We start from the raw sequence: 24,285 nt of genomic DNA, 5'->3' as shown, positions 1-24,285 counted from the left end.
ATTGGAGAGGAGTTAATCTGAGGACACCAGTGGAAGGAGGGAGAATCAAGAGTGTAACGGCTCAGGAAGGAAATGCTGATAGCTTTGGCTAGTTAAAAGCAGAACTAGAGCTTAAATCCAAGACTTCTGACTCTTCCTCCATTTTCTATTCCTATTTTTTATGTGCCATTTTATTATTGTGAGGCTTGCTAGTGGGACTCTTCCTGAGTAGCACCTGCCTCACAGGATCATTTTCAGATATATGTGAGATTTTATAAACCTAAAGATGCTTCCTGACACCCCACTAGTTCACATTTACTTTGCCTACATTAGCTCATTTAACTCATAATACAGTCTTATGAGATAAGTTCTGTTATTATTTGCATTTTGCAGGTGATGAAACTGAGACATAGAGAAATGGAGTAGTTTACCAGGGTGGCACAGTAGTCTTTGGTCCAAGATTTGAGTTAAGTAGTCAGACTCTAGGACCTGACCTATTTACCATTATTCTATATTGCCTATGTATCACGGGCTTAAAGCATTTATTATCCTTTGTTGTTGTTGTTGTTGTTATGTGCCGTCGAGTCAAACCCGACTCACAGCGACCCCTCCTTGGGTTTCCGAGGCAGTATCACTACGGAAGTAGGATTGCCCAACCTTCCTTCCGAGGAGTGGCTGGTGGGTTTGAACCATCAGCCATCTGGTTGGCAGGCAAGTGTCTTAGCCATTTTGATGCAAATGTGTAAACTGAGGCAAAACTTTCAAAGTTTTAAACATTCCCATATTTTATCATCCCTTCCAAGTTGAGGGTGTGTTATTTGCATTGACGGGAAAAGTCAGCCTGAAATTCTCACCTTTGTCTCATATTCTGACTCATTTTCATTTGTCCAGAGGAGTCCTAATCATTGGAGTCTTGCCATTTTATAATACGTAAATCAAGTGCCAACACTGCACTGGCAGGAGTCTGCCAGTGCAGACCTACTTACATTTGGCTTTTTTTTTTCTTTTCTTTTCTTTTTAATTTTATTGTGCTTTGGGTGCAAATTTACAAAGCAAAATTTGTTTGACATTCAACAGTTCGTGTACATTTTATTTCACACCCCGATTACCATCCTTGACCATAACAAACTCTCCTCTTCTCCCGTCTCTGTGACGATCCCCTCCCTGTGCCTTTCTTAACTATGCACTCCTGTCTGTCCAACTTTTCCTCTATGTGAATGCTGCCCCTCTGGTGCCCCATGGCCGATTGCTCTAAGGGATGTATCTCTCTAGAGTAGATGGGTGCATCGCCCTGGGGTAGGTATTCTGCATGTAGGTCTTTCTACTGTTGGGCTGGGAGCCAATCCATGGAAGTGAGTCCATTTCAAGGCCTGGAGGGTAACCTGGGGCTATACTCTTGAGGGTTCCACCAGGCTCTATCCAACCAGTAATTCTGGTCATTATTGTGTTTTTGAATTTTGTTCCACATTTTTCTTCCCACTCTATCCAGGAACTCCAGTTTTGATCCCTTTCCAAGTGATTGGCATTGGTAGCTGGGCACCATCTAGTTCTTCTCGTCTCAGGATCCCTCATATCCTTGTACTAATTGTTTCTAGATGCTTTTGATTTTCTTCACTCTTCTTTGCTTCAGATGAGAGGAGACAAATAGTTGTATCTTAGATGGTCACTGGAAAGCTTTTAAGACCCTAGTTGCTATTCACCAAAGTGGGTTGTGGAACAAGACTTTTGTATACTATGTTGTGCCAGTTGAGCTTGGTGTCCCACGAGACTATGGTCTCAAGTTGGCAGGCCCAGTAATTCTCTCTCTCAAAGTATTTGGTTGTCTCTGAGAAGTTACTCCAACTCTGTCTTCTGTTGCTTCTGTGATGTATGTGACTAATTTTGTAGAATAAGTGCATATGTAAGATTATCTTCAGCTAAATCTGTCCTTGTTCTAGTGTATATTCCTGCTCAACAACCCCCACCCGATCTTCTCACTTGTCTGTGCATTTATCTGTAGCTAGGTATTTGGTGTTAGTGGTAATACAGTATTGTGCATACACTAGTATTTGGCTCTATTATCTATATCTTATGTGCATGTTTCAGTGTCCTTCCTTTCCTCAATGTCATCTTGTTGGTCACAGACTCTGTCCATATTGTCCTTTCCCTTACCCAAATCAACATGTGACCCCCAACTAGTCTGAAATTTTCCCTCCCATTCTCTGCCATCCTCAGTAACCTACAAAGTGCATTTCCTTCCCTAAGTAAACCTTTCCTTGACTTTTTATAATAATAGGCTCATACAATATTTGTACTTCTGCAATTGACTTATTACACTCAGCATAATGTCCTCTAAATTCATTTACATTGGGAGATGATTCATGTATTCTTCATTATTTTTTAATGTAGCATAGTATTCCATTGTGTGAATGTACCATAGTTTGCTTATCCATTCAACTGTTGATGGACATTTAGGTTGTTCCCATCTCTTTGCTATAGTGAATTGTGCTGCAATGAACATGTGTGGGCATATGTCTTTCTGTGTCCTGTCTCTCATCTCTTTAGGATATATTTCTGGTAATGGAATTGTTGGATCAAATGGTAGTTCTATTTTCAGTTTTTTAAGGAAACACCATACCATTTTCCACAATGGTTGTACCATTTTGCAGTCCCACCAGCAGCATATGAGAGTTCCAACCTCTCCACAACCTCACCAGCATTTGTTATTTTCTGTCTAGTTGAACTTTGCTATTATTGCTGGGGTGAGATGATAGCTCTCTGGTGGTGTAGGGAATGAAGAATTTGCCTGCAAACCAAAAGGCTGGTGGTTCAAACCCACCATCCACTCCTCAGAAGGAAGGTTGGATGATCTACTTCCATAGTGATACCATTTCAGAAACCCAAGGAAGGGTCTCTATGAGTCAGATTTGACTCAACAGCAGTGAGTTTTGAGTTTAATGGCTAATGATCTTAAGCATTTCCTCCTGTGTTTGTTGGCCACCAGTATATCATGTTTAGTGAAGTGTCTGCTCATGTCCCTTGCCCATTTTTGAATTGGATTGTTTGTCTTTTTGGCATTGAGGTGTTGAAGTTTTCTATAAATTTTGGAGATAAGTCCTTTGTCAGATAGTACATATAGCATTCGGAGCACCTCACTTGCCTCATCCTAGTCCCAGCTCTGCTCTGTTTCTCCCAAAGTGAAACCTCAAAACATTATCAATCATCACATCTTCCTTCTTCCTCTTTTACACTAGCTTTCTCTTTTTCTGATACTATCAATTTTTTACTAAGCACTTGAGGCCATTTTACCAGTCTCAGGGGTGAAACAGCCTCACCAAATTCATTTTCACTGAGAATATTTCCTGCTGTGGCTCTGAGACTGTTGGGTCAGGACCTTTGATTGGTACCATTTGATCACACTAAAGAAGACATAACATTTTTAATTGGATTAAGATGTTTCTGTTTTGAAAATTGGCTTACTTTTTTTCTCACCCTTTAATTTCACTCTTGAATATTATTTTACTTTTCTTCCTTTACGCATTTTTAATAGGCATTATTTTTTAGTGAAGTCTCAGGTTTACAGAAAAATTACACTTCAAATATAACCCTTCTACCCCCCTACACATTTTCTCCTATTGTTAACATTTTGTGTTAGTATGATATAATTTTTACAACTGATGAACCACAATTGATATACTATTGTTAACTAAAATCCATAGTAGACATTATAGTTCATTCTTGTGTCATATAATTCTATGGCTTTTGAAAACTGCATTGTGTCATATGTCCATTATTACAGAATTAGAAAAAAAAATTAATTGTTGCCAAAATGCTCTGTGCTCCATGAAAGTTGTTTTACTTTTATCGTATTTTAGAGATATTTTGGTGAATCGGAGTTCATGGCAAAAATTTCTTCCAAATTATTTTTTCCTCCTTGTTCTTTCACATAGAGTTAGTTATCTGTAATAAATCACACCCACTGCTATCAAGTCCATTCTGACTCATAGCTACCCCCATTGGGTTTCTGAGGCAGTAAAGCTTAATGTAAGTAGGACATTTAGACTAAGTAGATTGCTTAGTCTTCCTTCTGTGGAGTGGCTGCTGGGTTTGAACCACCAACGTCTAGTCTAATGCCTTAGACACTATGCCACCAGAGCTCCTTGCTATCTGTAATATGTGTGGACAAATACTCATAGCATAGCCTCATCACAGACATTCACTTCCTATGGTGGGTACCCAGTGTTCATCATATCTACTGCTTTGACTCATTGGCTTCAGAGTTGAAACACTTTATAGATGTTAAATTGGATGTTCACACCACTGAACTTTGCCTGTAGACAAAACATTTGCTAAGAGATTGAAGAAATGGCTATGTTTTGCCAAAGCGACACCAAACTACTCCTGACTTTCTCTCTCTCTCTCTGAATTTAGTAGACTTGTTTTTACATTTTCACACTTTCTGAAAAGAAGGGTTTTGTCCTGTTTCATCAATATCAAAATGTTACATCTGTAAACCCAAATTTCCTTTGTTTTGGACAGCACCCAAGAGAGATCAACAATGTAGGCTTTGAGAAAAGGCATATTATTTAATTTAGGTACTTGGGATTCACTTAGTCTTTTTATTTCTGATTTGATATGTTCTTTATTATGTTTTTGCTTTATATTTTTCTCTTCAGATTGCAGCTGAGAGAGACTTTCATCAATTCAGGGACTCAATCACTAATTTAGGCAATAATTTACAATGAGACACGAATAGCTGAAGCGAGATGCTCATTTCTTCTTCCAGCTCTCCTGGACAATATCTTCTCTTAGATGCAGCATCCCTTGAAACTCTGTTTTCAGACAAAATTCATTCTAATACAATGTGAGCTATGAAAGACAAACAAAAATTCTGATTCTTGATTAGACCAAAGCAGTGTTCATTAAGAATCTTGACTGTCTACTTTATTAGTGTTTAATTTATTACCTAAAATACTGTTACAGCACAAGATCTCAGTGTCTAATCTTCCTTTTGCTCAGAACTGCCTGGATAACGAAAGAATGGAGCCCATCATCACTGTGGTCCTACAGATCCTGAGGCAAAGCTACCCTAAAAGCCCCCTTCCCTTGCCCAAAGCCACCAGTGCTTATGCCTTTCCTCTCCCTGGGAGCATCATCTCTGACCCTCCACATCTTCTAACTGAAGGTAAAGTAGGTGGCTAACTATAAGCTTTAATGTGAGTGTTTTCATTTAGCAATATTTCAGGGAAATGGAGACAAAAGTAGAATCAGTCATTTTACAGTTCAGTCATGATTATCCAATGAAATAATTAAAGGTATGTATGAGAATGTACTTTTTTCCGCTATATAGAGTGAAAAATACCAACCTCACTAATTTTGTCTTTAATTGTTAACCATTCCCACTTTGCTTGGTAACTACTGAATGCATTTATAGTCATCTCAGCTAATTTAAAAATCTATTCACAGTCCCATGATTTGGTCTATCCCCTGTCCTGACTGGTTTTGAAATTAATTTGCCCTAAGGATGAAATTGAAATACATCTCTTGCTATTTACAACCCTATGCTAGTTACATTCAAATTTTTGAAAACATGAGTATTTAATCTCCAAGAAGATCTTGCCATCAAAAGATCTTAATGCTTTTCGACCCCATCCTCCTTTTCATGTTGCAGATTTTCCATAAAGCATTATTTTACCACAATGGCACTGAATGCTTTCTTTGGACTTTTGTTTTAAATAAGTTCCTTCATCTCAAAATTTAAGAATTAATCAAGGTGATATCTAAGTTTCAACAAATTTTGTATGTATGTGATCTCAAAACATTGACAATGTTAGTTGGTTTAATACTTGTAAATTTGATGTGAGAATCCTAAAAATGGGTTTGGCTCCAGGTTACGCCGAATGATATTCAGATGTGCCATTTTATTCAATGTGGAACAATAGTTTAAAGTTTATGTACTAGTGCTTTCATGTGTGTGTGTGCACATCATTTACATTTACCAATAAATTTTGGGATATTGTGCATTTAGTAATGAAACCTTTATTTGGGAGAGAAAGAAGTAATAATCATTGTGTGGTGAGACTCCAAATCCAAGGCAAAGGGAAAGCCTTGCCCATTTCACCTCTTTTTCCCCATTCCAGAGGATTTTGAAGATGACTGTGATGAAGAGGTGGACAAAGACACAGATTCTGAAGATGTGAAAGAAGAAGTAGGTACACAAGTCCTTGCTTCTAATGATCTCCATTTCAATATCTTGCAAAGAATAACATTATTTCCTATGTTTGTCTAAGGAGCTCTGGTGGCACAGTCCCAAGGCATTTGACTGATAACCAGAAAGTTGGTAGTTCAAACCCATCAGCCACTCCATGGATGGAAGATGAGGCAATCTACTTTCATAAAGGCTTACCACCTTGGAAAGCGAATAGGGATTGCTATGATCAGAATCAACTCGATCACAGTGGGTTTTTTTTTTTTTTTTTTTAAATATTTGTCTAAGGAGGGCCCCAGTGGCATATGAGTTAAAACATTTGGCTTCTAACTAAAAGTTCAGTGGTTTGAACCCACCAGTCACTCTGTGGGAGAAAGATGAGGCAATCTACTTCCATAAAGATTTACAGGCTTGGAAATCTTATGGGGCAGTTCTACTCTGTCTTTTAGGATTGTTATGAGTCAGAATAGTCTCTATGGAAGTAGGTTTCATTTGCTTTTATGTTTGTCTAAGCCCAGTGAAAGTTAAAAACCTTCCTTAGTACCAGCTCCAATGCCTGTGAGGTACAGATGCTCAATAAATGACAGCTACTATTGTGTGTTTGGTCCAAGGTATCATCTTCATCTTGCTAGGTCCAATACAATGTCTTGTTGCAAAGTCAGAAACCATCCATTCTGAAGACATGAGTACTCCATCTTGATGAACCTTGGTGCTTAAGATTAGCATGTTAAAAAAAATATGTATGACACAAGTATATTTGTATGTTCTGTTCCAGGTATATAGTATAGCTGACAAGAGACAAGATTATAGTCACTTCTTGGCCACAGCCAGTTACCCAGAGGGAGCAAGTAGTTGGACCTGGGGGCTTGGGACCATGGTCACAGGGGACATCAAACTCAATTGGCATAACATACTACACAAAAACATTGTTCCACATCCTACTTTGGCAAATAATGACTGGGATCTTAAAAGCTGGCAAGCAGCCATCTAGATGCAATGATAGGTCTCTCCTCATCCAGAGCAAAACAAAATGAAGAAAACCAAAGACACATGGAAACAATTAGTCCAAGGGACTGGTACACCATGCGATCTTCAATCTATACATCTATGAGACCGGAAGAACTAGATGGTGCCTGGCTACAACTGTCATCCACTTGGAGGGGGATCTATGTAGAAGATCCTGGATAGAGTGAGAGAACAATGTGGAACAAAACTCAAAATCATAAAAAAGAAAAAAAAGGACAAAATTTGCTGTTCCAATAGAGACTGGTGGAACCCCTGAGACCATGGCCTCTAGCTGCCCTTCAGGTCTTGAAATGAATCCACTCCTGTGGCTTCCAGCCAAACAAAAGACAGGCATATGAGGTGAACACTAGGTAGATCCACTCCTTGGAGAGATCAATCATGGGAGAATAGAAGGGCTGTGTATGCACAGGGAGACAGCTTATGGGACAAGAGTGCATGGGAGAGAAGGACACAGGGAAGAGGTGGCTATGGGGAGTAAGCGGGAGGACAGCTGTTGCATTGTGGCAAATTGCAGTCAATGTCATGAGATAAAGTGTATGTGGACTGCTGTATAGAAGATGAATTTGCTCTGTAAACTTTCACCCAAATCATAAAAAATTATAAATAAATAAATAAATAAAATATTTTTAACAAAAAATTTAAATAAAATAAAAAAATAAATTTAAAATTTTTAAGAAATTAAAAAAAAAATATGAGTGATGTTCAGTCAAAGAGAACATAAAAAAAATTGCCAGAAATTTTTTTCTAGTGAATTCTACCTAACATTGTAAGTTGCTCTTCTTATCTACTCATTTTTCTGATGGTTGCTGCACTGTACAGTTTTATTTCCTGCAGCATCTTTGTAAATTTGCTCTATTGAGTTGCTCAATGAACAGCCTATACTACAGGAAAGTATGCCTCTTGGACCTTATCTTATAATGGCTTATGCTATAGAACAGGGATTGAAAAAGTTTGTCCATAAAGGCCATATATATAGTAATTATTTTAGGCTTTATGGGCCATACAGTCTCTGTCACAACTACTGCTGTTGTTGTGGGAAAGTAGCCACAGAAAATATATAAATAAATGAGTACAGCTGTATTCCAATAAAACTTTATTTGCAAAACCAGGCAGGAGGCCATAGTTCCTGACCCTTGCTTTAGAACAGGATTTCACTGTTGGCATTTTGGACTGGATAGTTCCTTGTTGTGAGAGTCTATTCTGTGCATTGTAGGATATTTAGCAGCATTCTTGGGCTCTACCCAATACTACCCACTCTCACTCAATGATGAAAGCAAAATGTCTACAGATATTGTCAAATGTCTCTGGGAAGGAACATTGTCCCTGATCAAGAACCACTGCTTTATAATAATGATCATTTGACTGAAAGTTAAAATTCAGTCTCCATTTCTGTTGGTGAACATGGACTTGGATAAGCTCCTTTGAGTTACAGTTTCTTAATTTTGTCATCTGCAAAATAAGTCTGAGAAGTAAATGCAATGTTTTGTGACATTCCTGGGCATGAAACTTGATTTTTTTAAAAAATCTATCAATCATCTATTTGGCATCCCTGGGTCATACAAATAATTAATGCACTTGGTTTCTAACCAAAAATTTTGAGATTTGAGTAGGTACTGCAGAAGAAAGCCCTGGTGATCTCCTTCCAATCAATCAGCCATTGAAAACCCTATGAACTGAGAGTTCTACTCTGACACACATGCTGTTGCCATAGATAGTGTTTGACTTGATGGCAACTGGTTCTTATTACTATTTTTATTATTATCTATCAGGGAGCCCTCATGGCACAGTGGTTAAATACTCTTTTCTAACTAGGCGTTTGGCAGTTTGAACCCATCAGCCACTCCATGGGAAAAAAAAAAATATGGCAATCTGGTTCTGTAAAGATTATAACCTTGAAAATCTTATAAGGAAGCTCTACTTTGTTCTATAGGGTCACTATGAGTTGGGACCGACTCAACAGCAATGGTTTTAGTTTTGGGATCCATATCTGTATATCTCTCTATCGCCTGTCTATCATTCATCTATCTATCTCTCTGCCTGCTTAACTACTTGTCTAACTATGTACCTAGAGAGAAAGAGACTCTTTGATTTCACTGTCATTATAGTGATTCATCTGCCAATGGTAGTAGCAGACATACAAGGACTATCTCCTGGCCACCTCTCTAGGTTTAGCTACTATCGACACTCTGGTGTTACCAAGGTTTTGTTGATAAGTAGAATCACTTCTGAAGTTATTTTTGCCATGGTGTGGTGGTGCAAGCCTGTAGAGTAAATACTAAATTACTTGAAAAACACTGTGCTGCTGCAATTATTCATCAATGCCACTTCCCCTTTCCCTCTTGCTTACTCTTTGATAACTAAATGTCTGATGCAGAGTGTCAGTAGTCTTTTGTATCTGATATGGATAAGGCACACAGTGGTGCCTGACTTCACACAGTGTTGGGGGAAGGACTTTCAGCTGTGATCCTTAGTTCCCACTCTACAACTGATGGTGGGATGAGGTGCAATGGAACCTAAACAAACAAGCAAACAAAACTATCTGAGAAAGATACATAGTACAAATTGGTGAGGACCTGGAAACTATTCATCAAAAGCCTCCAAGCCAAGTTAAAAAAGAGAAATCAGTTTGTGAGCATGATTGTAAAGAAACAGAGGAACATTAGAATCAAGATTTGAATCTGGAATATGACAAGAGCAAGGAAAATGGAGTTCAGGAAATGGTTTTTCCCTGGTGAACCCAGTAGCATTTGCTTTACGAAATGTGGATGAGGATCCAGGCTTGTTTTATTTCTGGTCACAGAACTGACCCAGGACTTTAACCTTGACCTTCTCATTTGAAAATCTTAGCTAATAACTGGAATCAGCCTTTAGGAAGAATGACTAGAAAGAGCTTTTATCTGTAAAAGATTTTATGAGTGGTAAGTTAGGTTTTGTGCTTTGATTGAAAAATACCAAGGTCAACATAAGAAAAGAGATTTTCAAGGAATACAGATGATATGTTAACCATATATTCATTTTTTCTTCAAAAATACAAACATTAAAATCAGAGAAACTTTAAAGAAGAGGAGGATAAGTATAGTGAATTACAATCATCCCTTCCTTTTCCTCTTTTTTAGTTTTTTTGTTTCTTCCAGGGTACTTCTTGGTATAATGTATGTACAAAACAGCATGATAAATTCTTGGGGTTGGTAATATGATACACATACAAATAAGACATACTGTTTGTTTTCAGATTTCTCAGACTCCTTAACAGAATCCCAGTCACCATCTTCAAAGGTCTGGGGAACTCAAGTCTGCAGGGAAAAGTCAACATCCAGGGGGTCCAGCCTAAGGAGCAATAGCATAAAGCATTATCTATATTAGATGGATGTCAGAATCCTAGGTGGTAAAGGATTGTCTGGGTGGCTGTCAGGATCTAGAAACAAAGCCCTAGAGAATGGTACTTCTAGGAAATACAGAACATGGTGAGAACCTGGCTGAAGGCCTAGAGACTTAAGGACTGAGTTTCAGACCTTTGAGGAGCCTTAGATAGAAACAAGAGATAGTCTCTATCACAACTACTCAACATTGCTATTGTACCTTGAGAGCAGCCACAGATCGAATAGTAAATGAATGGCTATGTTCCAATAAAACTTCATTATGCAGTTGGATTTGGGCTAGGACCCCCTGCTCTAAGGCTAAGGAGCTCTGGTGGTGTAGTGCCTAAGGCATTTGACTGCTGACAGAAGATTGGTAGTTCAAACCCACCAGCCACTCCATGGAAGGAAGACTAGGCAGTCTATTTCCTTGAAGAGTTACCGCCTCAGAAACCCAAAGGGGATTACAATGAGTCAGAATGGACTCAATAGCAGTGAGTTTGGTTTTTTTTTGGTTGCTTTAAGGCTAAGTAGTAGACCTAGACACCTGTAGAATGAATTAGGCCACAGCTCATGAGTTACTCCTCATTCCAGATTTACCAGTTCAAGAATAACCATACTCACTGATGGTGGAGAGACTCTTCCCAGTGTCCAGCTAGGTTGTGTTTCCATTGGTACCAGCCTGGAGCATGGATAAGCTGCATGCAGGGGCTAGAGGCAAGCATGAACTAATAGATGAAAGCTGCAAATGATGAAAATAATGAGATCTTGAATACTTAAGGCATTTGGGCTAATGTACTATACCAGAAGGTATCATTATATTAATCTCACAGGATTTATTTTCCTAATTTGAAGCTAAGAGAAAAATTGGAGAAGATGGGTGAAATCTTGGATTTTCATTTTTCCTGGATAACGAATATAAACCCTTTATTTTCTACATTTATTAGATTTAGGGCCTTCAGAACTGCCAGGACTTTCCTTCATTAAACCATTCCTAAAACATATGGTAGATTTTTCTCCTTTCTTTTATCAGGGAAACTTAATTGAGCAGAGACATGGGAAGATGAGCAGACTGGACTGATTTATTTCTGGTCTCTTTCTCTGTAAGATTCTATAACCCTTGGAAAGCACAGAAGTGTAGGGAGGAGAGTCACCATCCTCATTAAACTATTATGATGGTGTGATCTGGGGCGGGGGACTGAGATTATTAAGCCCAATGAAGAAAAGATAGATGGTGACTTGGAAAACTTTTAAATTTATAAAGGGATAAAGGTAAAACAGGAGGATACAAACTTCTCTCCAGGGCCTGTAAGAATTAATATAATGTCCTTCTTACCTACCTCTAGAATATCATCTACAATCTTCTTTTTATGTTCTATGCTTCAGTCCCTTCTTCCTGTAGGCACAATTAAGCTGTTCCTTCTGCTAGTAATTGCTTTCTTCCAGATCATTGCATGGCTGGCTCTTCTTGTCATTTAGATCTCAGTTAAAACATTTCCCTTAGCAAGATCTTCTCAGATTGTCTAATCTAAACAGCTTCCCATATAGCAGTCTCAGTCATAATCACATCACCTTCTTTCATCATTTCCAGGCCATTTATCACTTTTAGAAATTACCTTATTTATTTGGCTACTTTCTTATTCATTGTCTGTCTTCTCTCACTGGAAGAAAAATCCATGGGAGCATGAATTTTGTCTGTTCTGTTTCCACTGAATCTCCAGCATGTACAAAAGTACCTGCTTGTATTAATCAACCAACTAGTTGCCATTGAATTGATTCTGACTGATGGCATCCCCACGTGTGTCAGACTAGGGGTGTGCTCCCTAGGATTTGAATGGCTAATTTTTGAGAAGCAGATGACCAGCCCTTTCTTCCTAGGCACCTCTGAGTGGACTTAAACCTCCAACCTTTTGGTTAGTAGCTGAGTGGATTAACTCTTTGTATCACCAGGGACTCCTGCTCATATTGTTTTTCTTGGGTACTGTCAAGTTGATTTTTGATTCATAGTGACCCTATATGACAATGATGAACTATCCTATAGGATTTTCTAGGCTGTAATATTCATGGGAGCAGATTACCAGGTCTCACACATGGACCTGCTGGGAGGGTTTGAATTGCCTACCTTTTAGTTAACAACCAAGTGCTTGACTGTTGTGCACCAGGACTCCTTTCTTGCTCATATTAAGCATTTATTAAAAGTTTGTGGAATGAGTAAAGAACCTAAATGACAATGACAGACAGATGAATAGCTAGGACAACTATGATGAGGTTGATGGTAGAAGTGTGAGGCAAAAATTTTCCTTTATACTGTGCTTCATTATTTACATTATAATTTATTTATGATGGGGGTCATAAACATGCTGAGGAAAGCTGTGTATTGTCTTTCTTTCTATTTTAAAAATAAAATGGATCATATTAAAATCTCCTCTGGATAGGCTAACACTATAATTTGAAGGCAAGGAAAACATGTTCTAAGATTAAAAAACAAAAAATTAAGTTAAAAAAATATTGTGATACACATATGTAATAAAACATTTTCCATTTCAACATTCTTCACTTGTAGAATCATATCCTAAGATTCTGAAGAATCAAATATATAGCTCGTTTCCATACTTCTCATAGTAACTTTGTTGGTTGTAATATATTCTTTAATTATGTTCTTGTAGGATGATGACTTGGAAACAGACATAAATAAACTGAGTTCCAAACCTGGCCTTGACCGACCTGAAGAGGAGCTGCAACAATATGAAGTGATGTGTCTTGAGCTCTCCTATAGATTTGAGGTAGGACATGTGCTGTGGTCCTGCTCCTTGGTGATGCATGATGAGTACTTCAGAGAACCTAGAAGAGGTATCCAGATGGAAAGCATTGCTCATCATTAGCAACCTGCTCCTGGAATCTTTTTGGGAGAAAAGTAGAAAGCTAAGCAAAGATGGGAAAAGATGGCCCAACTGAGATTATACCCTGGTCCTACAATCTCTGACATTCTACACTTAGGATGAAAGTCTTCCACTACCTATTGTCTTGTGAGCAAGGTGCCCTGTCTCCATGCATTGAAAAAAACCAGTGAAAATTCTTAATGACTTAAGTTTTCTCTTGCCAAACTGGGAGAGTTGTATTATAAGGCCTTCGACAGAATCCATCCTATTTAAGGCTTTCTTTGTTAGTAGAAACAAACTGAAATCCTTAGACCTGGTGATACTATTTCAGGGGCCATTTGCTGCTGGTGGTGGTGATGATAATGCTGTCATCAAGAGTTTAGATCTTCTTTTTGATCTCTCTCATTGTCTTTTGTCCTTAATAAATCATGAACTTGGCAACAGATAAGGGTACTAGCTAAATCACCTGTACAAGGAAGTTAACATATTCTATTTTACTCCAGAAAGCAGTGGGGAATCAGTGGGTAAAAGTTTCAGGGAAGAAAATTCACTTCCACAATTAGAATGATCCTCAAATACAAGGTCCTACCTCAGGGTGCGGGAGCTCTGGTAGCATAGTGGCTAAGACACTTGCCTGATAACCAGACGGCCGGCGGTTCAAACCCACCAGCCACTCCTCATAAGGAAGGTTGGGCAATCCTACTTCCGTAGTGATACTGCCTCAGAAACCCAAGGAGGGGTCGCTATGAGTCGGGGGGCCGACTTGACGGCACACAACAACAACAACAACAACAACCTCAGGGTGCAGTGAAAGGTGTCATCTTGGTTGCAGTAAGGCTTCCATGAATAAGGTTGGTCAAGTAGATTATAACTTCATGGGAATGTATACAGTACATGCACATTCATGTAAGATACAGAATCACACTAAATGCCCCACAAAAAAAAAAAAAAAAAAAAAACTCTTCCAAACTTGAGTTTCTATGACTCTATCATTTATTTGACTCTTGAAGGTTAGTATTGCTTTGGATGACCTTGGAAAAACTTTTCCCATGCATAAGATTTATGCTTAGCTCTGTGCCCAGAAAGTGAGAACAGGGGTCAAATTGTATTATCTACTTAGAAGGAAACATTAACATTTTCTTTTCCACTTTAAACCTGAAGGAACTAGAGTCCCAACTTAAAGATGATTTGAACTTTGAAGAAACTCACTGTGCCAATTACCACCACATTCCAGCTGCTGCCTCCCCAAAGCTGCATTCCTTGACTAAGGACCAAAGTCTCTGGGGACTTGAAAGAGAAGACACAGGTCAGACTTCCCTTCTGAGAATGGTGAAGATGGGGAAGTCCACTGCTCATCTAGCCTCCAAAAAAAGATCTGTAATGAAAACTTTCCAAAATATTCCATCTAATGATCTTGGGATAGATTCTCCTGGAAATGAAATCTCTGACATTCAGGCTTCTTTCAAAGAATTTGCTTGGGACATAGATACAATTTCCTGCCCAAGAATGTGTGCTGCCCTTGCCAATTGCAGCATGCCTACAGAAAGTGTTGAAGTAATAGATAAGTTCCTTCAGAAACATCCCAAGGATATCCCTTTCCATGATCCACATATGTATATGGACAATGCCAGAAGAATCAGATCTGTGGCAGACTTCAAGATGATGGCATTTCCTGATCTCTGGGGACACAGTCCACCCTCTTCTGCCCAGTTCATGTTGGAACGCAAATGTGGAGTCCAAAGGTATGGTATTAGCAACTTGGGATCTACTTTTTTTCTTTTGTTTGGTATTTTTGTAGGTGGAATTGTTTGTACTGATACTTTGCTCTGCTATCTGTAGGAAAGTGAACATCATCCAGGAACATGTTAAAGCTGCTGGGAAGCTTCTGCTAAATACACAAGCTTGCTTCCCTACTGGGACATTTTAGAATCAAGTGTGGGGTAGTGGCATGCATGTGTGCTTGAAAATACAGTTCCTTAGATGATATTAATACAACCCCTTAGTCCATATCCATTGCAAACCACTGGTGCAGGAAAAAGAACCCAATTTCTCCAAATCTTGAAATCATTCCTCAAAAGAAGGTTCTCAGTAAAGCAAGCATTCATTATCTGGGATCTCTTTTCTTGTTCATTATAAGCTGGTATCTGATCTCTTGCTAATAGAGAGGAGTTTGGGGTAACTTCATCCCACAGTTCCAAACTTATATATGCTGGCTTGGCTTGAAGAATAGTTTTTCTGTATCACTGCTCAGGGGATGGAAAAGGCACATTCTCCAGGACAGAAACACTGGGTGATTGATGGATTATTCCCCGAACACAGGAAAGAGAGCTTTGCCTTTGGCTCAGTATAGTGAGATTAAAATGAAAACTGAGAAAGCCAAGGAAAAAATGATTATGTATATATTAAGTCAGTGGAGAAAAGTGTGCAAGCCAGAATGTTTCATTAACTTTTCTGTTTCCCCAACAACTTGTTCTCTCAATGGCGTATCCCAAAATCTGCTCCCACTTGGACTCCTGGCTTTCTTCTCTGACTTCACCCCTGACCCTATCAACTATGCTCAAATTTCTGAGAGACACACCACAGGGGATGGGTCAGCACCATCTTATTGCTGTATAGAATATCTGTCCCCTGAGTCTAGACCTCATGTCCACCATTTCCTCCTTCTTCTCTCATCCACCCAATGAACTGGATTGGAAATCCAAGGAAGAAGTCTGAAAGTCCCCCTTGGCTTCTTTCGTATTCTTACTTAAATCTCCTGGATATTGGTGTTTCTCAAGCAGAAGATTCACTTCAATATTCTGGAGCAGACAGAACCCAAGGGATATAAACAGCGCAAGAGCTCAAAGCCTTTATACCCACTGCCACTGAGTTGATTCTGACTCATAGTGACCTCCATTGGGTTTCCAAGGCTATAAATCATTACAGAAGTAGATTGCATCATCTTCCTTTCACAGAGCAGCTGGTGGGTTTGAGCCACCAACCTCCTGGTTAACAGCCAAATGCCTTATCCACTATGCCACCAGAGCTCCTTCAAAGCCTTTATAGGACCTCCAAACCCTTGAGGGTGCTAATAGTTTCCAGTTCCAAATCTCCCTCAAGACTGCCTCTATACAAGGGACCCTATTATTCATACAACCAGAAATCTTCCAAAGTCTCCTAGGCAAAATTCTCTTGACAAAACTTTTCACCAAGCCAAGGATACCCTGATCAAAATCTAACATCACTGCTTTCAACATTCTTACTGCCCAGTGTAGTTTTATTTCTTGACAGAGAAGAGAAAGTCTCAGTTAAAGTTTGGGGATTATTAAACTTTGCTCTTCATTTCATATTTCTCTTATGACTCTCCAAGCCCTTCCTAGGTGACCCATAGAATGATGAGTAAAGGAGTAAGGGCCAACTCTTAAAAATATTTCAATTTCCTTTTTTAGGATCAAGATATTTGAGGATGTCCGGAGACTCATCCAGCCAAATGATGTCATCAATAAAGTTGTCTTCAGTTTAGATGAGCCTGGGTAGGTGGCCTTGTGCTTCAACTGAATGGAGGGTGTGAAGAATACTGTTAATGTCCTGAAAGTAGGAGTTTTCATGTTAGTAATCCATTCCTAGTCCTCAAAACAGCATGCTGAAATTCAAGTTAAAGATTTATAAGAGAAAATTTCTGTGACCAAGAACAGCAATAATGTACATTTTGACATGTTCCCTATTTCATTACAGGCCTTTGCAAGATAGTGCTTCTCATTGCTTAAGGTTCTTCTCCAAATTTGAGTCAGGAAATCTTCGCAAAGCCATCCAAGTGCGTGAGTAAGTAAGGAAAGACCTCAGGGGCACCTCCTGCCAGCTTGAGAGAGAGGATTGTGGGCATCTCTTCCCCACTTTCTTTTCAAGGATCTCACAAGGGTAGCTTGAAATTCACCGTGGTGAGAATACTTACACTGCAAAAATTAGCAAATGTAACAAATGAAAGCTTTTCTCTGGAGAGAGTCAGTTGTGAAGCATTTACCAGCACACCACCAGGGGACTCAGTAGCTGATGTCATGGCAAAATGGAGCATGAGTGGATGTGAAGTGTTAGGAAAGCCTTATGTCTCTTACCTAATGTTGCTGTGAGAGCTCAGGAAAGTGGTTACTTTTGGAGACAGAGCGACTGAGAGGGGACACAAAAGAACCTTGTGGAGTGTTGGAAATGTTAGTGGTTGCACAGTTGTATCCCTATGTAAACAAATTCATTGAGCTGCACACTTAAGATTTGTGCACTATACTACATGTAAGTTACGTCACATTTGAAAAGTAAACAGATAGACAAAGTACCCTGCATTAGTTGCCTAATTTATATTTGTTGCTCTGCTGGGGGATTTATGTTTACTATGCAGTTAATCTTTAGAAATAGTATTGTAAATATAGATACTATTTCCATTCTCCCTATAAAGAAATTATGTATACATTTAGTCAGTGGAGCAAAGCGAGCAGACCAGAATGTTTCATTAACTTATTTTTCTGTTTCCCCAACAAATTATTCTCTCAATAGTGTATCCCAAAATCTGCTCCCACTTGGACTATGTAGCATGAAGTAGCTAGGGCAATCTACTTCCATAGTGATACTGCCTCAGAAACCCAGGAGGGGTCACTATGAGTTGGTCTGACTTGACGGCACATAACAACAACAACAACAATGGCATATTCAGTCCAGATATGACTGAATTTTCTCTGGAATATAGCACACATGAATTTTTCTAGCTGGACAGAAAGTTCATTACAGCTTAATAATAGCAATAATAATAATAATAAGGATGCTAGTTATGTAACTGGCTCTGCTTATACCAAGCAAGAAGAAAAAGCCTGATTTTCCAAAATTCGTGTCCAACAAGTTACCACAAAACTGGTGGCTTCAAATAAGACAAATGCATTCTTTCATAGTTCCAGGGTCCAGATCCAAAACCAGATGAGGATATATGACAGTTGAGAAGGATGATGACTAGAACAAAATGACCAAATGAAATCTGGGTCTTAAATCTCCATGCTGGGAGCTCCCTTCAAGGCCTTTCAGATAACCCTCCTATCTTGTATATAATTTGCAGATTTGAGTATGACTTGTTGCTTAATGCTGATGTTAACAGCACCCAGCACCAGCAGTGGTTCTACTTCAAGGTGAGCGGTATGAGAGCTGCTGTCCCTTACCGCTTCAACATCATCAACTGTGAGAAGCCCAACAGCCAGTTTAACTACGGTACGGACTTGTAGAGTGAAGGAGTCTTCCTGAATAATACCAAGAGTGATGTCTCTTAAGTGTTTGGATTATTATCTGATCCTTGCTTGGGTACCTGGAGAGTTTGAAGGCTGCATTACACATTTTGTTTACCAGTTGTGGCAGGACAGTGGCTACTATGAAGGGAGAAGCTGGAAAATCTCACTAAACAATATCATGTTAGTACCACATGTGCAGTTCTCCTGCTTTCTGACTCCACAGCCTACTTTGAGGTATTTGAAGTAGATGGTCCCTCTCTTTTATTCCCTCTCTCCATCTCCTACATCCCACTGTAGTAAATATATTTTCTTCCTTGTAACAAGAGAGAGACAAGTTTCTCTCAAAAAACTCCGGAGAAAGTTTAAATTCTCCAGAATGTCTATAGGTATATTGGAAGATACATTCAAGAGACAAAGACTGACTGGTAGTCCATATTTATTTTGAACAGTTCTAGAAAATTCTGGATGCTGTAGCTGGTTCATGTAATAATTTATTGGATGGTCTTGAATAAGGAATAAGTATTTCCAGGTCTTTATATCAAAGCACAGGGTGCTACCTCTATATTGCACTGGACTCGATGGTGTAGAAAGATAAAATTTGATCTGTTACTTGTGATTGCTGTAACAGAGTACCACAAACACAGTGACTTAAAGTGACAAATTTATTCTCTTACAATTCTGGAGTTCAGTAGTCCAAAGTCAGTTTAACAGGACTACTGAACTCCAGAATTGTAAGAGAATAAATTCCAGGGCTATGTTCTCTCTGCAGGCTTCAGGGAAGAATATATTTCATAGCCTTTTATACTTTCTATATTCCACGGCTCATGACCCTTTCTTCCATTGTCAGAATCAGTAGCAGAGCATCTTCTAATCTCTCTGTGCTTCTGTCACAAAGCTTTATCCTCTGTAGTCAAATACCCTTCTGTTTCCCCCTTATAAGGACACTTGTGATGGCTTTTAGGGTCTACCAGTATAATCCAGAATGATTTCCCCATCTTGAGATCCTTAACTTAATCCCATCTACAAAGTTGTTCTGCCAACTAAGGTAATATTCACAGGTTCCAAGGAATTGGACCTGGATATCCTTGGGAGCCATTATTCATTCCACCAAAACTCTCTTTACCCTTTCTCTTTCCCTCATGGATTAAGTCTTGTCTTTATTTGTGTAGGGATGCAGCCAACCATGTATTCAGTGAAGGAGGCTCTTCTGGGCAGACCCTCCTGGGTACGGACTGGCTATGAAATCTGTTATTACAAGTAAGTGAGAGTTTTGTTAGATTCCTTTTTGCTACCCTTTCATTCCATCTCAATTTCCTGCTATTCCATATTGATCTTATAAACCTTTGCAATCTGTGCTTGTCTGCTACACTCGTTGTCACTTTCTCCCAATGGCAAATGTCCTACCCTTCAGAGGTATAAACATGTATTTCAAATGACATTCACAATGTACCTCAAGAAATATCTTTTGATTGGCTGAAAGATGATTTATTTTCATTTAAACACATTAAGACGTTTAGAACTTCTTTTTGGATATTAAAAGTTGTATCAACTCAACCTGGGTATCAGTCTTAATTCTTAGTCTATTCCCATTGGTCCCAGTGAACAAAAAGTCTGAAATGTTCTGGTCTATCTTTAACTGTCCTGTGCTTCAGTTTTCCAAAGTATAAGAGACTGAAGAAGTGGTAAATACATTTAAGTAACCACTCTTCCACAGCAAGTTGAAAATAATTAAAAAGGGAGGGTTTTGAAAATCCATCTTCAATCCTTGCTAGTTTCACCAATTTATCTTATAAAGTTACAATGAAATTTGTATTATCAATATCTTTTGATGAAAGAAATAGATTACCAACCCAGGAATTACATGTATGCATTTTCTCTTAATGGAAAATAAAATTAATATTCATAAGAAAAAAGGAGGGAAATTGTTATGATGGGTAAGTATATTATTAATTATTAGCTCAGTGATAGTTTCTGAGAAGAAATTATACAGACTAGTTATTTATTTCTTTTGTAAAGTTAGTCTCACATCTTTCTGATATTACAGAAAACTGCTAAAAAAAACTATTTTCAGACATTTTAGAGTTTAGGGTTGTCATCAATATCAAAAAGGAGTGTATATATCCTTAGACCTCTTGGCTTTTAAGATTGTGAGCCACGAGCAGTGATAGATAGGAAGGTCAAGGATCCTGTTGGTCCAACAAGTATAAAGGCAAAAAATCATCATAGAGATAATGACAGCATCCAAAACACATAACTCGTTGACTGACAGTCTGTAATAAAAGAGTTGGCAGTCTTCAGTACTTGTCTATTAGGATATGGACCTGGACAGTATTTTTACTTTATTTTTTAGAAGAATAGCACAGTCTTATAACTGCATTAGTTTTCTGTTCATCTCAGTGATAATTATTCTCTGGCCTCCCTATCTTAAGACACTCAGGGCTTTTTTATGGTCTAAAGAGGCATAGACTAAAAATCACCTCAAGAGGAAATTATACTGAGAGAGATCATAATTGAAGAAAAAGAAAATCAAATTCTAAATTAGAACCTTGCTGTCTCAAGAATAAGTTTAATATATTCAATGTTGCCATTGTATAGAGACCAAAGTTTTGAGTTGTGGTGTAGTTAAAGAATACTGAAAATACTATGGACTGCCAGAAGAACAAACAAATCTGTCCTGGATGAAGGGCAGCTGAAATGCTCCTTGGAAGCAAGAATGGTTAGACTTCATCTCATCCACTTTGGTCATGTTGTCAGAAAGGACCATTCCCTGGAAAAGGATATGCTTGGTAAAGAGGAGGTAAAGGGGAAGACCCTTAACAAGGTAGATTGACATGGTGGCTGCAATGATGGGCTCAAGAATGGCAAGCATTGTGAAGATGGTGCAGGACTGGGAAGTATTTCTTTCTGTTGCACATGAGTCGGACTCCACTCAATAGCACCTAACAACAACAGGGTGGGTGGAAGAGGAGTTACAGTTTAGGAAGCACTGAGTTTCTGTTTACGGTGGTGAAAAATTTGGCAATAGATATGGTGATAGGTGTACAATGTGGTTAATGTAATTGGTGTCACTAACCTGACACCAGTTGAAAATGACACCCAATGAAAAATGTCAAATTGGCAAATGTGTTACATACATTTTTATAACAACAACAAAAGACACAAAGAAAAAAAGATTTTCAGATTCTTCTGAAAATAGTAACCTTCAATAAATGTGAAAGACCCAGCTTAGACCAGGCTTTGGTCTGGTACTTAGTAATTGGGCAAACATTGTATTTTGCATCCTCTTCTAATAGGAGGAGCTCTGGTGGCATAGTGCCTAAGGCATTTGACTGCAAACCAGAAGGCTGGTGGTTCAAACCCACCAGTCACTCTTTGGAAGGAAGACTGGGAAATTTACTTCCTTGGAGATACTGCCTTGGAAACCCAAGGAGGGGTTGCTGTGAGTCAGAATTGACTCTACTGCAGTGAGGTTTTTTTTTTTTTTTTTTCCTTCCAGTGGGGCATGGTTTTCTCTGGGGGCTGCTCCTTTTGTAAATGAGGAATAAAGAGAGCTCTCCTGGGGTTCAAACATCTATCAAGATGAGAAGGAAGAAGCCAAAGTTTCAAAAGCAGAGCCTTGGCCTAAGGAAAGCCAATGTTAATAGCTGTTAGATTCATTAACAAGACAATTGTTATGTGATTAAAGAACAACAGAGGGGTAAGATAAAAACCATGAATGTATAATGAAATTCATTTTTCATATTCCAGCCATGAATACAACAGAGATGAATGGATAAGACTGCTACATTGTAATGTAGTTTGTTTTACAATTATTCACTACATTATGTTAACTTATTTCCAATAATGTGATCTCACAACAGAATAGATATGCGTATCTCTATTCACCCACAAATCTGAACACCTATCACTATTGTAAAATGTCTTTCTCTAATTAAACAGTATCTTTCTCCCTATTTACCCATCTCAATCTTTGAGTTGATCTGCTCTAGAAGATTACTTTGTTTCTTCCCTGCCTTCTATTCTCTGGTATATTAATCTAGGAGAACTTTAAATCCTTATTTCTTTGTCTCCAATATGTAATTGACACTCTATTTCTATTTCTGTTATGCCAAATTCCCAGATTAGTGCCATGTTTTAAAGGCAGTGCCATGTTGTTCATTGTGAGGAGAACCATTTCAAGTCATGTTCCATGAGTGTGTGTGTGTGTAAACAGAAAAATAACTCAGAAAAGGATGCAAATTCCATTTCGTTCAGAACTTTATAGCAATGTTGGTGAATTAAGGAGATGAACTGACTACTTTGTAGGACTGATAACCAGAATTTAGAACAGTGGCCACCAAACTATTTTGATAGCTTGCCATTATCAATAAAATACATTTTTGTATGTTATTTTAATATAGATTTGTTCATAAATTATTTTTGATAAATTACTGGGCAATCTACTTCCGTAGTGATACTACCTTGGAAACCCAAGGAAGAGTTGCTATGAGTCACATCTGACTCGACAGCAGTGACTTTTTTTTGGTATGCATTGTTGTTGTTGTTATGTGCCGTTTGCTATATTAATGAATTATACAAATTAGCGATATGTAAAATTTAAGAATTTTAAATGAAAAAAAGATGAAACATATATTAAATGTTGACCTTATTATTAGAAACTCTGGTGGTGTAGTGCCTAAGGCTTTTGACTGCTAACTAGAAGGCTGGCAGTTCAAACTCACCAGGCACTCCTGGGAAGGAAGCCTGGGCAATCTATTTCCATAGAGATACCGGCTTTGAAACCCAAGGAGGGGATTACCCTTATTGTTGTAAAATCGTACTATTGATAGCGATGTTTCAAGGTATGCTATATGTACTCTGAGGGTGGAGTTCATCATTTAAAATATAGTTGGAAATAGTCTATTAGATAATAATGAAAAATTTTGGTTAACTGCTGAGATTTAATTTGACTTTTATTTTAATGCAAATGAAAATATTTGAGAAAGATCTAGTACTAAGATAGGAGGTAGATCTTGTCTGTTCTGTCATTTTCTTCTTGGTCACTTGTACTTGCAATTTAACATTGTCATCACTCCACAACATCTATAAGAAACTCTGGTGGTACAGTGGTTTAGGCATTTTGATGCTAACAAAAAAGTCATGATTTGAACTCACCAGCCATTCCATGAAAGAATGTTGAGACTATCTGCTTCTGTAAAGATTTACAGCCTTGGAAACCCAATAGGGGTTGTTATGAGTCAGAATTGACTTGATGGCAGTGTGTATGGCTTCTAAGTATGGGATAGTGGTGGTTCAGTGGTAGAATTCTTACTGTCATAGAGGAAATCTAGGTTTGATTTCTGGTCAGTGTAGTTGATTTGCAGCCACAACCTCTCTGTCAATGGAAGGCTTGCATGTTGCTATGATGATGAACAGGTTTCAATGGAGTTTCTAGATTAAGATGGCTTGGTGGTATACTTTTAAATAGCAGCCAATGAAAACCCTATGGACCACAATGGTCTGATCCATAACTGATGGTGCAGGAATGGGCAGCGTTTTGTTCCATTGTGCTTGAAGTTGCCGTGAATTTTGAGCCAACTCAAGGGCAGATATTAATAAAACAAAATGGCTTCTAAGCA

At 38.4% G+C, this 24,285-nt stretch overlaps 1 protein-coding gene across 1 annotated transcript in view; it reads left to right on the top strand.

Annotated features, from left to right (window-relative positions):
• The window catches only part of AGBL1 (AGBL carboxypeptidase 1), a 1,441,949-nt gene that overhangs the window by 179,800 nt on the left and 1,237,864 nt on the right, over window positions 1-24,285 (top strand). The window contains exons 8-15 of the mRNA XM_007946116.2: window positions 4,978-5,143; window positions 6,099-6,166; window positions 13,215-13,331; window positions 14,589-15,169; window positions 16,856-16,939; window positions 17,142-17,228; window positions 18,502-18,650; window positions 19,837-19,924. Coding sequence (XP_007944307.2) covers window positions 4,978-5,143; window positions 6,099-6,166; window positions 13,215-13,331; window positions 14,589-15,169; window positions 16,856-16,939; window positions 17,142-17,228; window positions 18,502-18,650; window positions 19,837-19,924 — 1,340 coding nt within the window. The remainder of the gene's footprint in view (window positions 1-4,977; window positions 5,144-6,098; window positions 6,167-13,214; window positions 13,332-14,588; window positions 15,170-16,855; window positions 16,940-17,141; window positions 17,229-18,501; window positions 18,651-19,836; window positions 19,925-24,285) is intronic.

This window comes from Orycteropus afer, unplaced genomic scaffold (assembly GCF_000298275.1).
Source record: "Orycteropus afer afer isolate SDZICR_OR568_19922 unplaced genomic scaffold, OryAfe1.0 scaffold00150, whole genome shotgun sequence".
NCBI classification, from domain to species: Eukaryota; Metazoa; Chordata; class Mammalia; order Tubulidentata; family Orycteropodidae; genus Orycteropus; species Orycteropus afer.
Note: the sequence above shows the minus strand (reverse complement) of the source record. Positions and strands in the feature narration are given on the sequence as shown.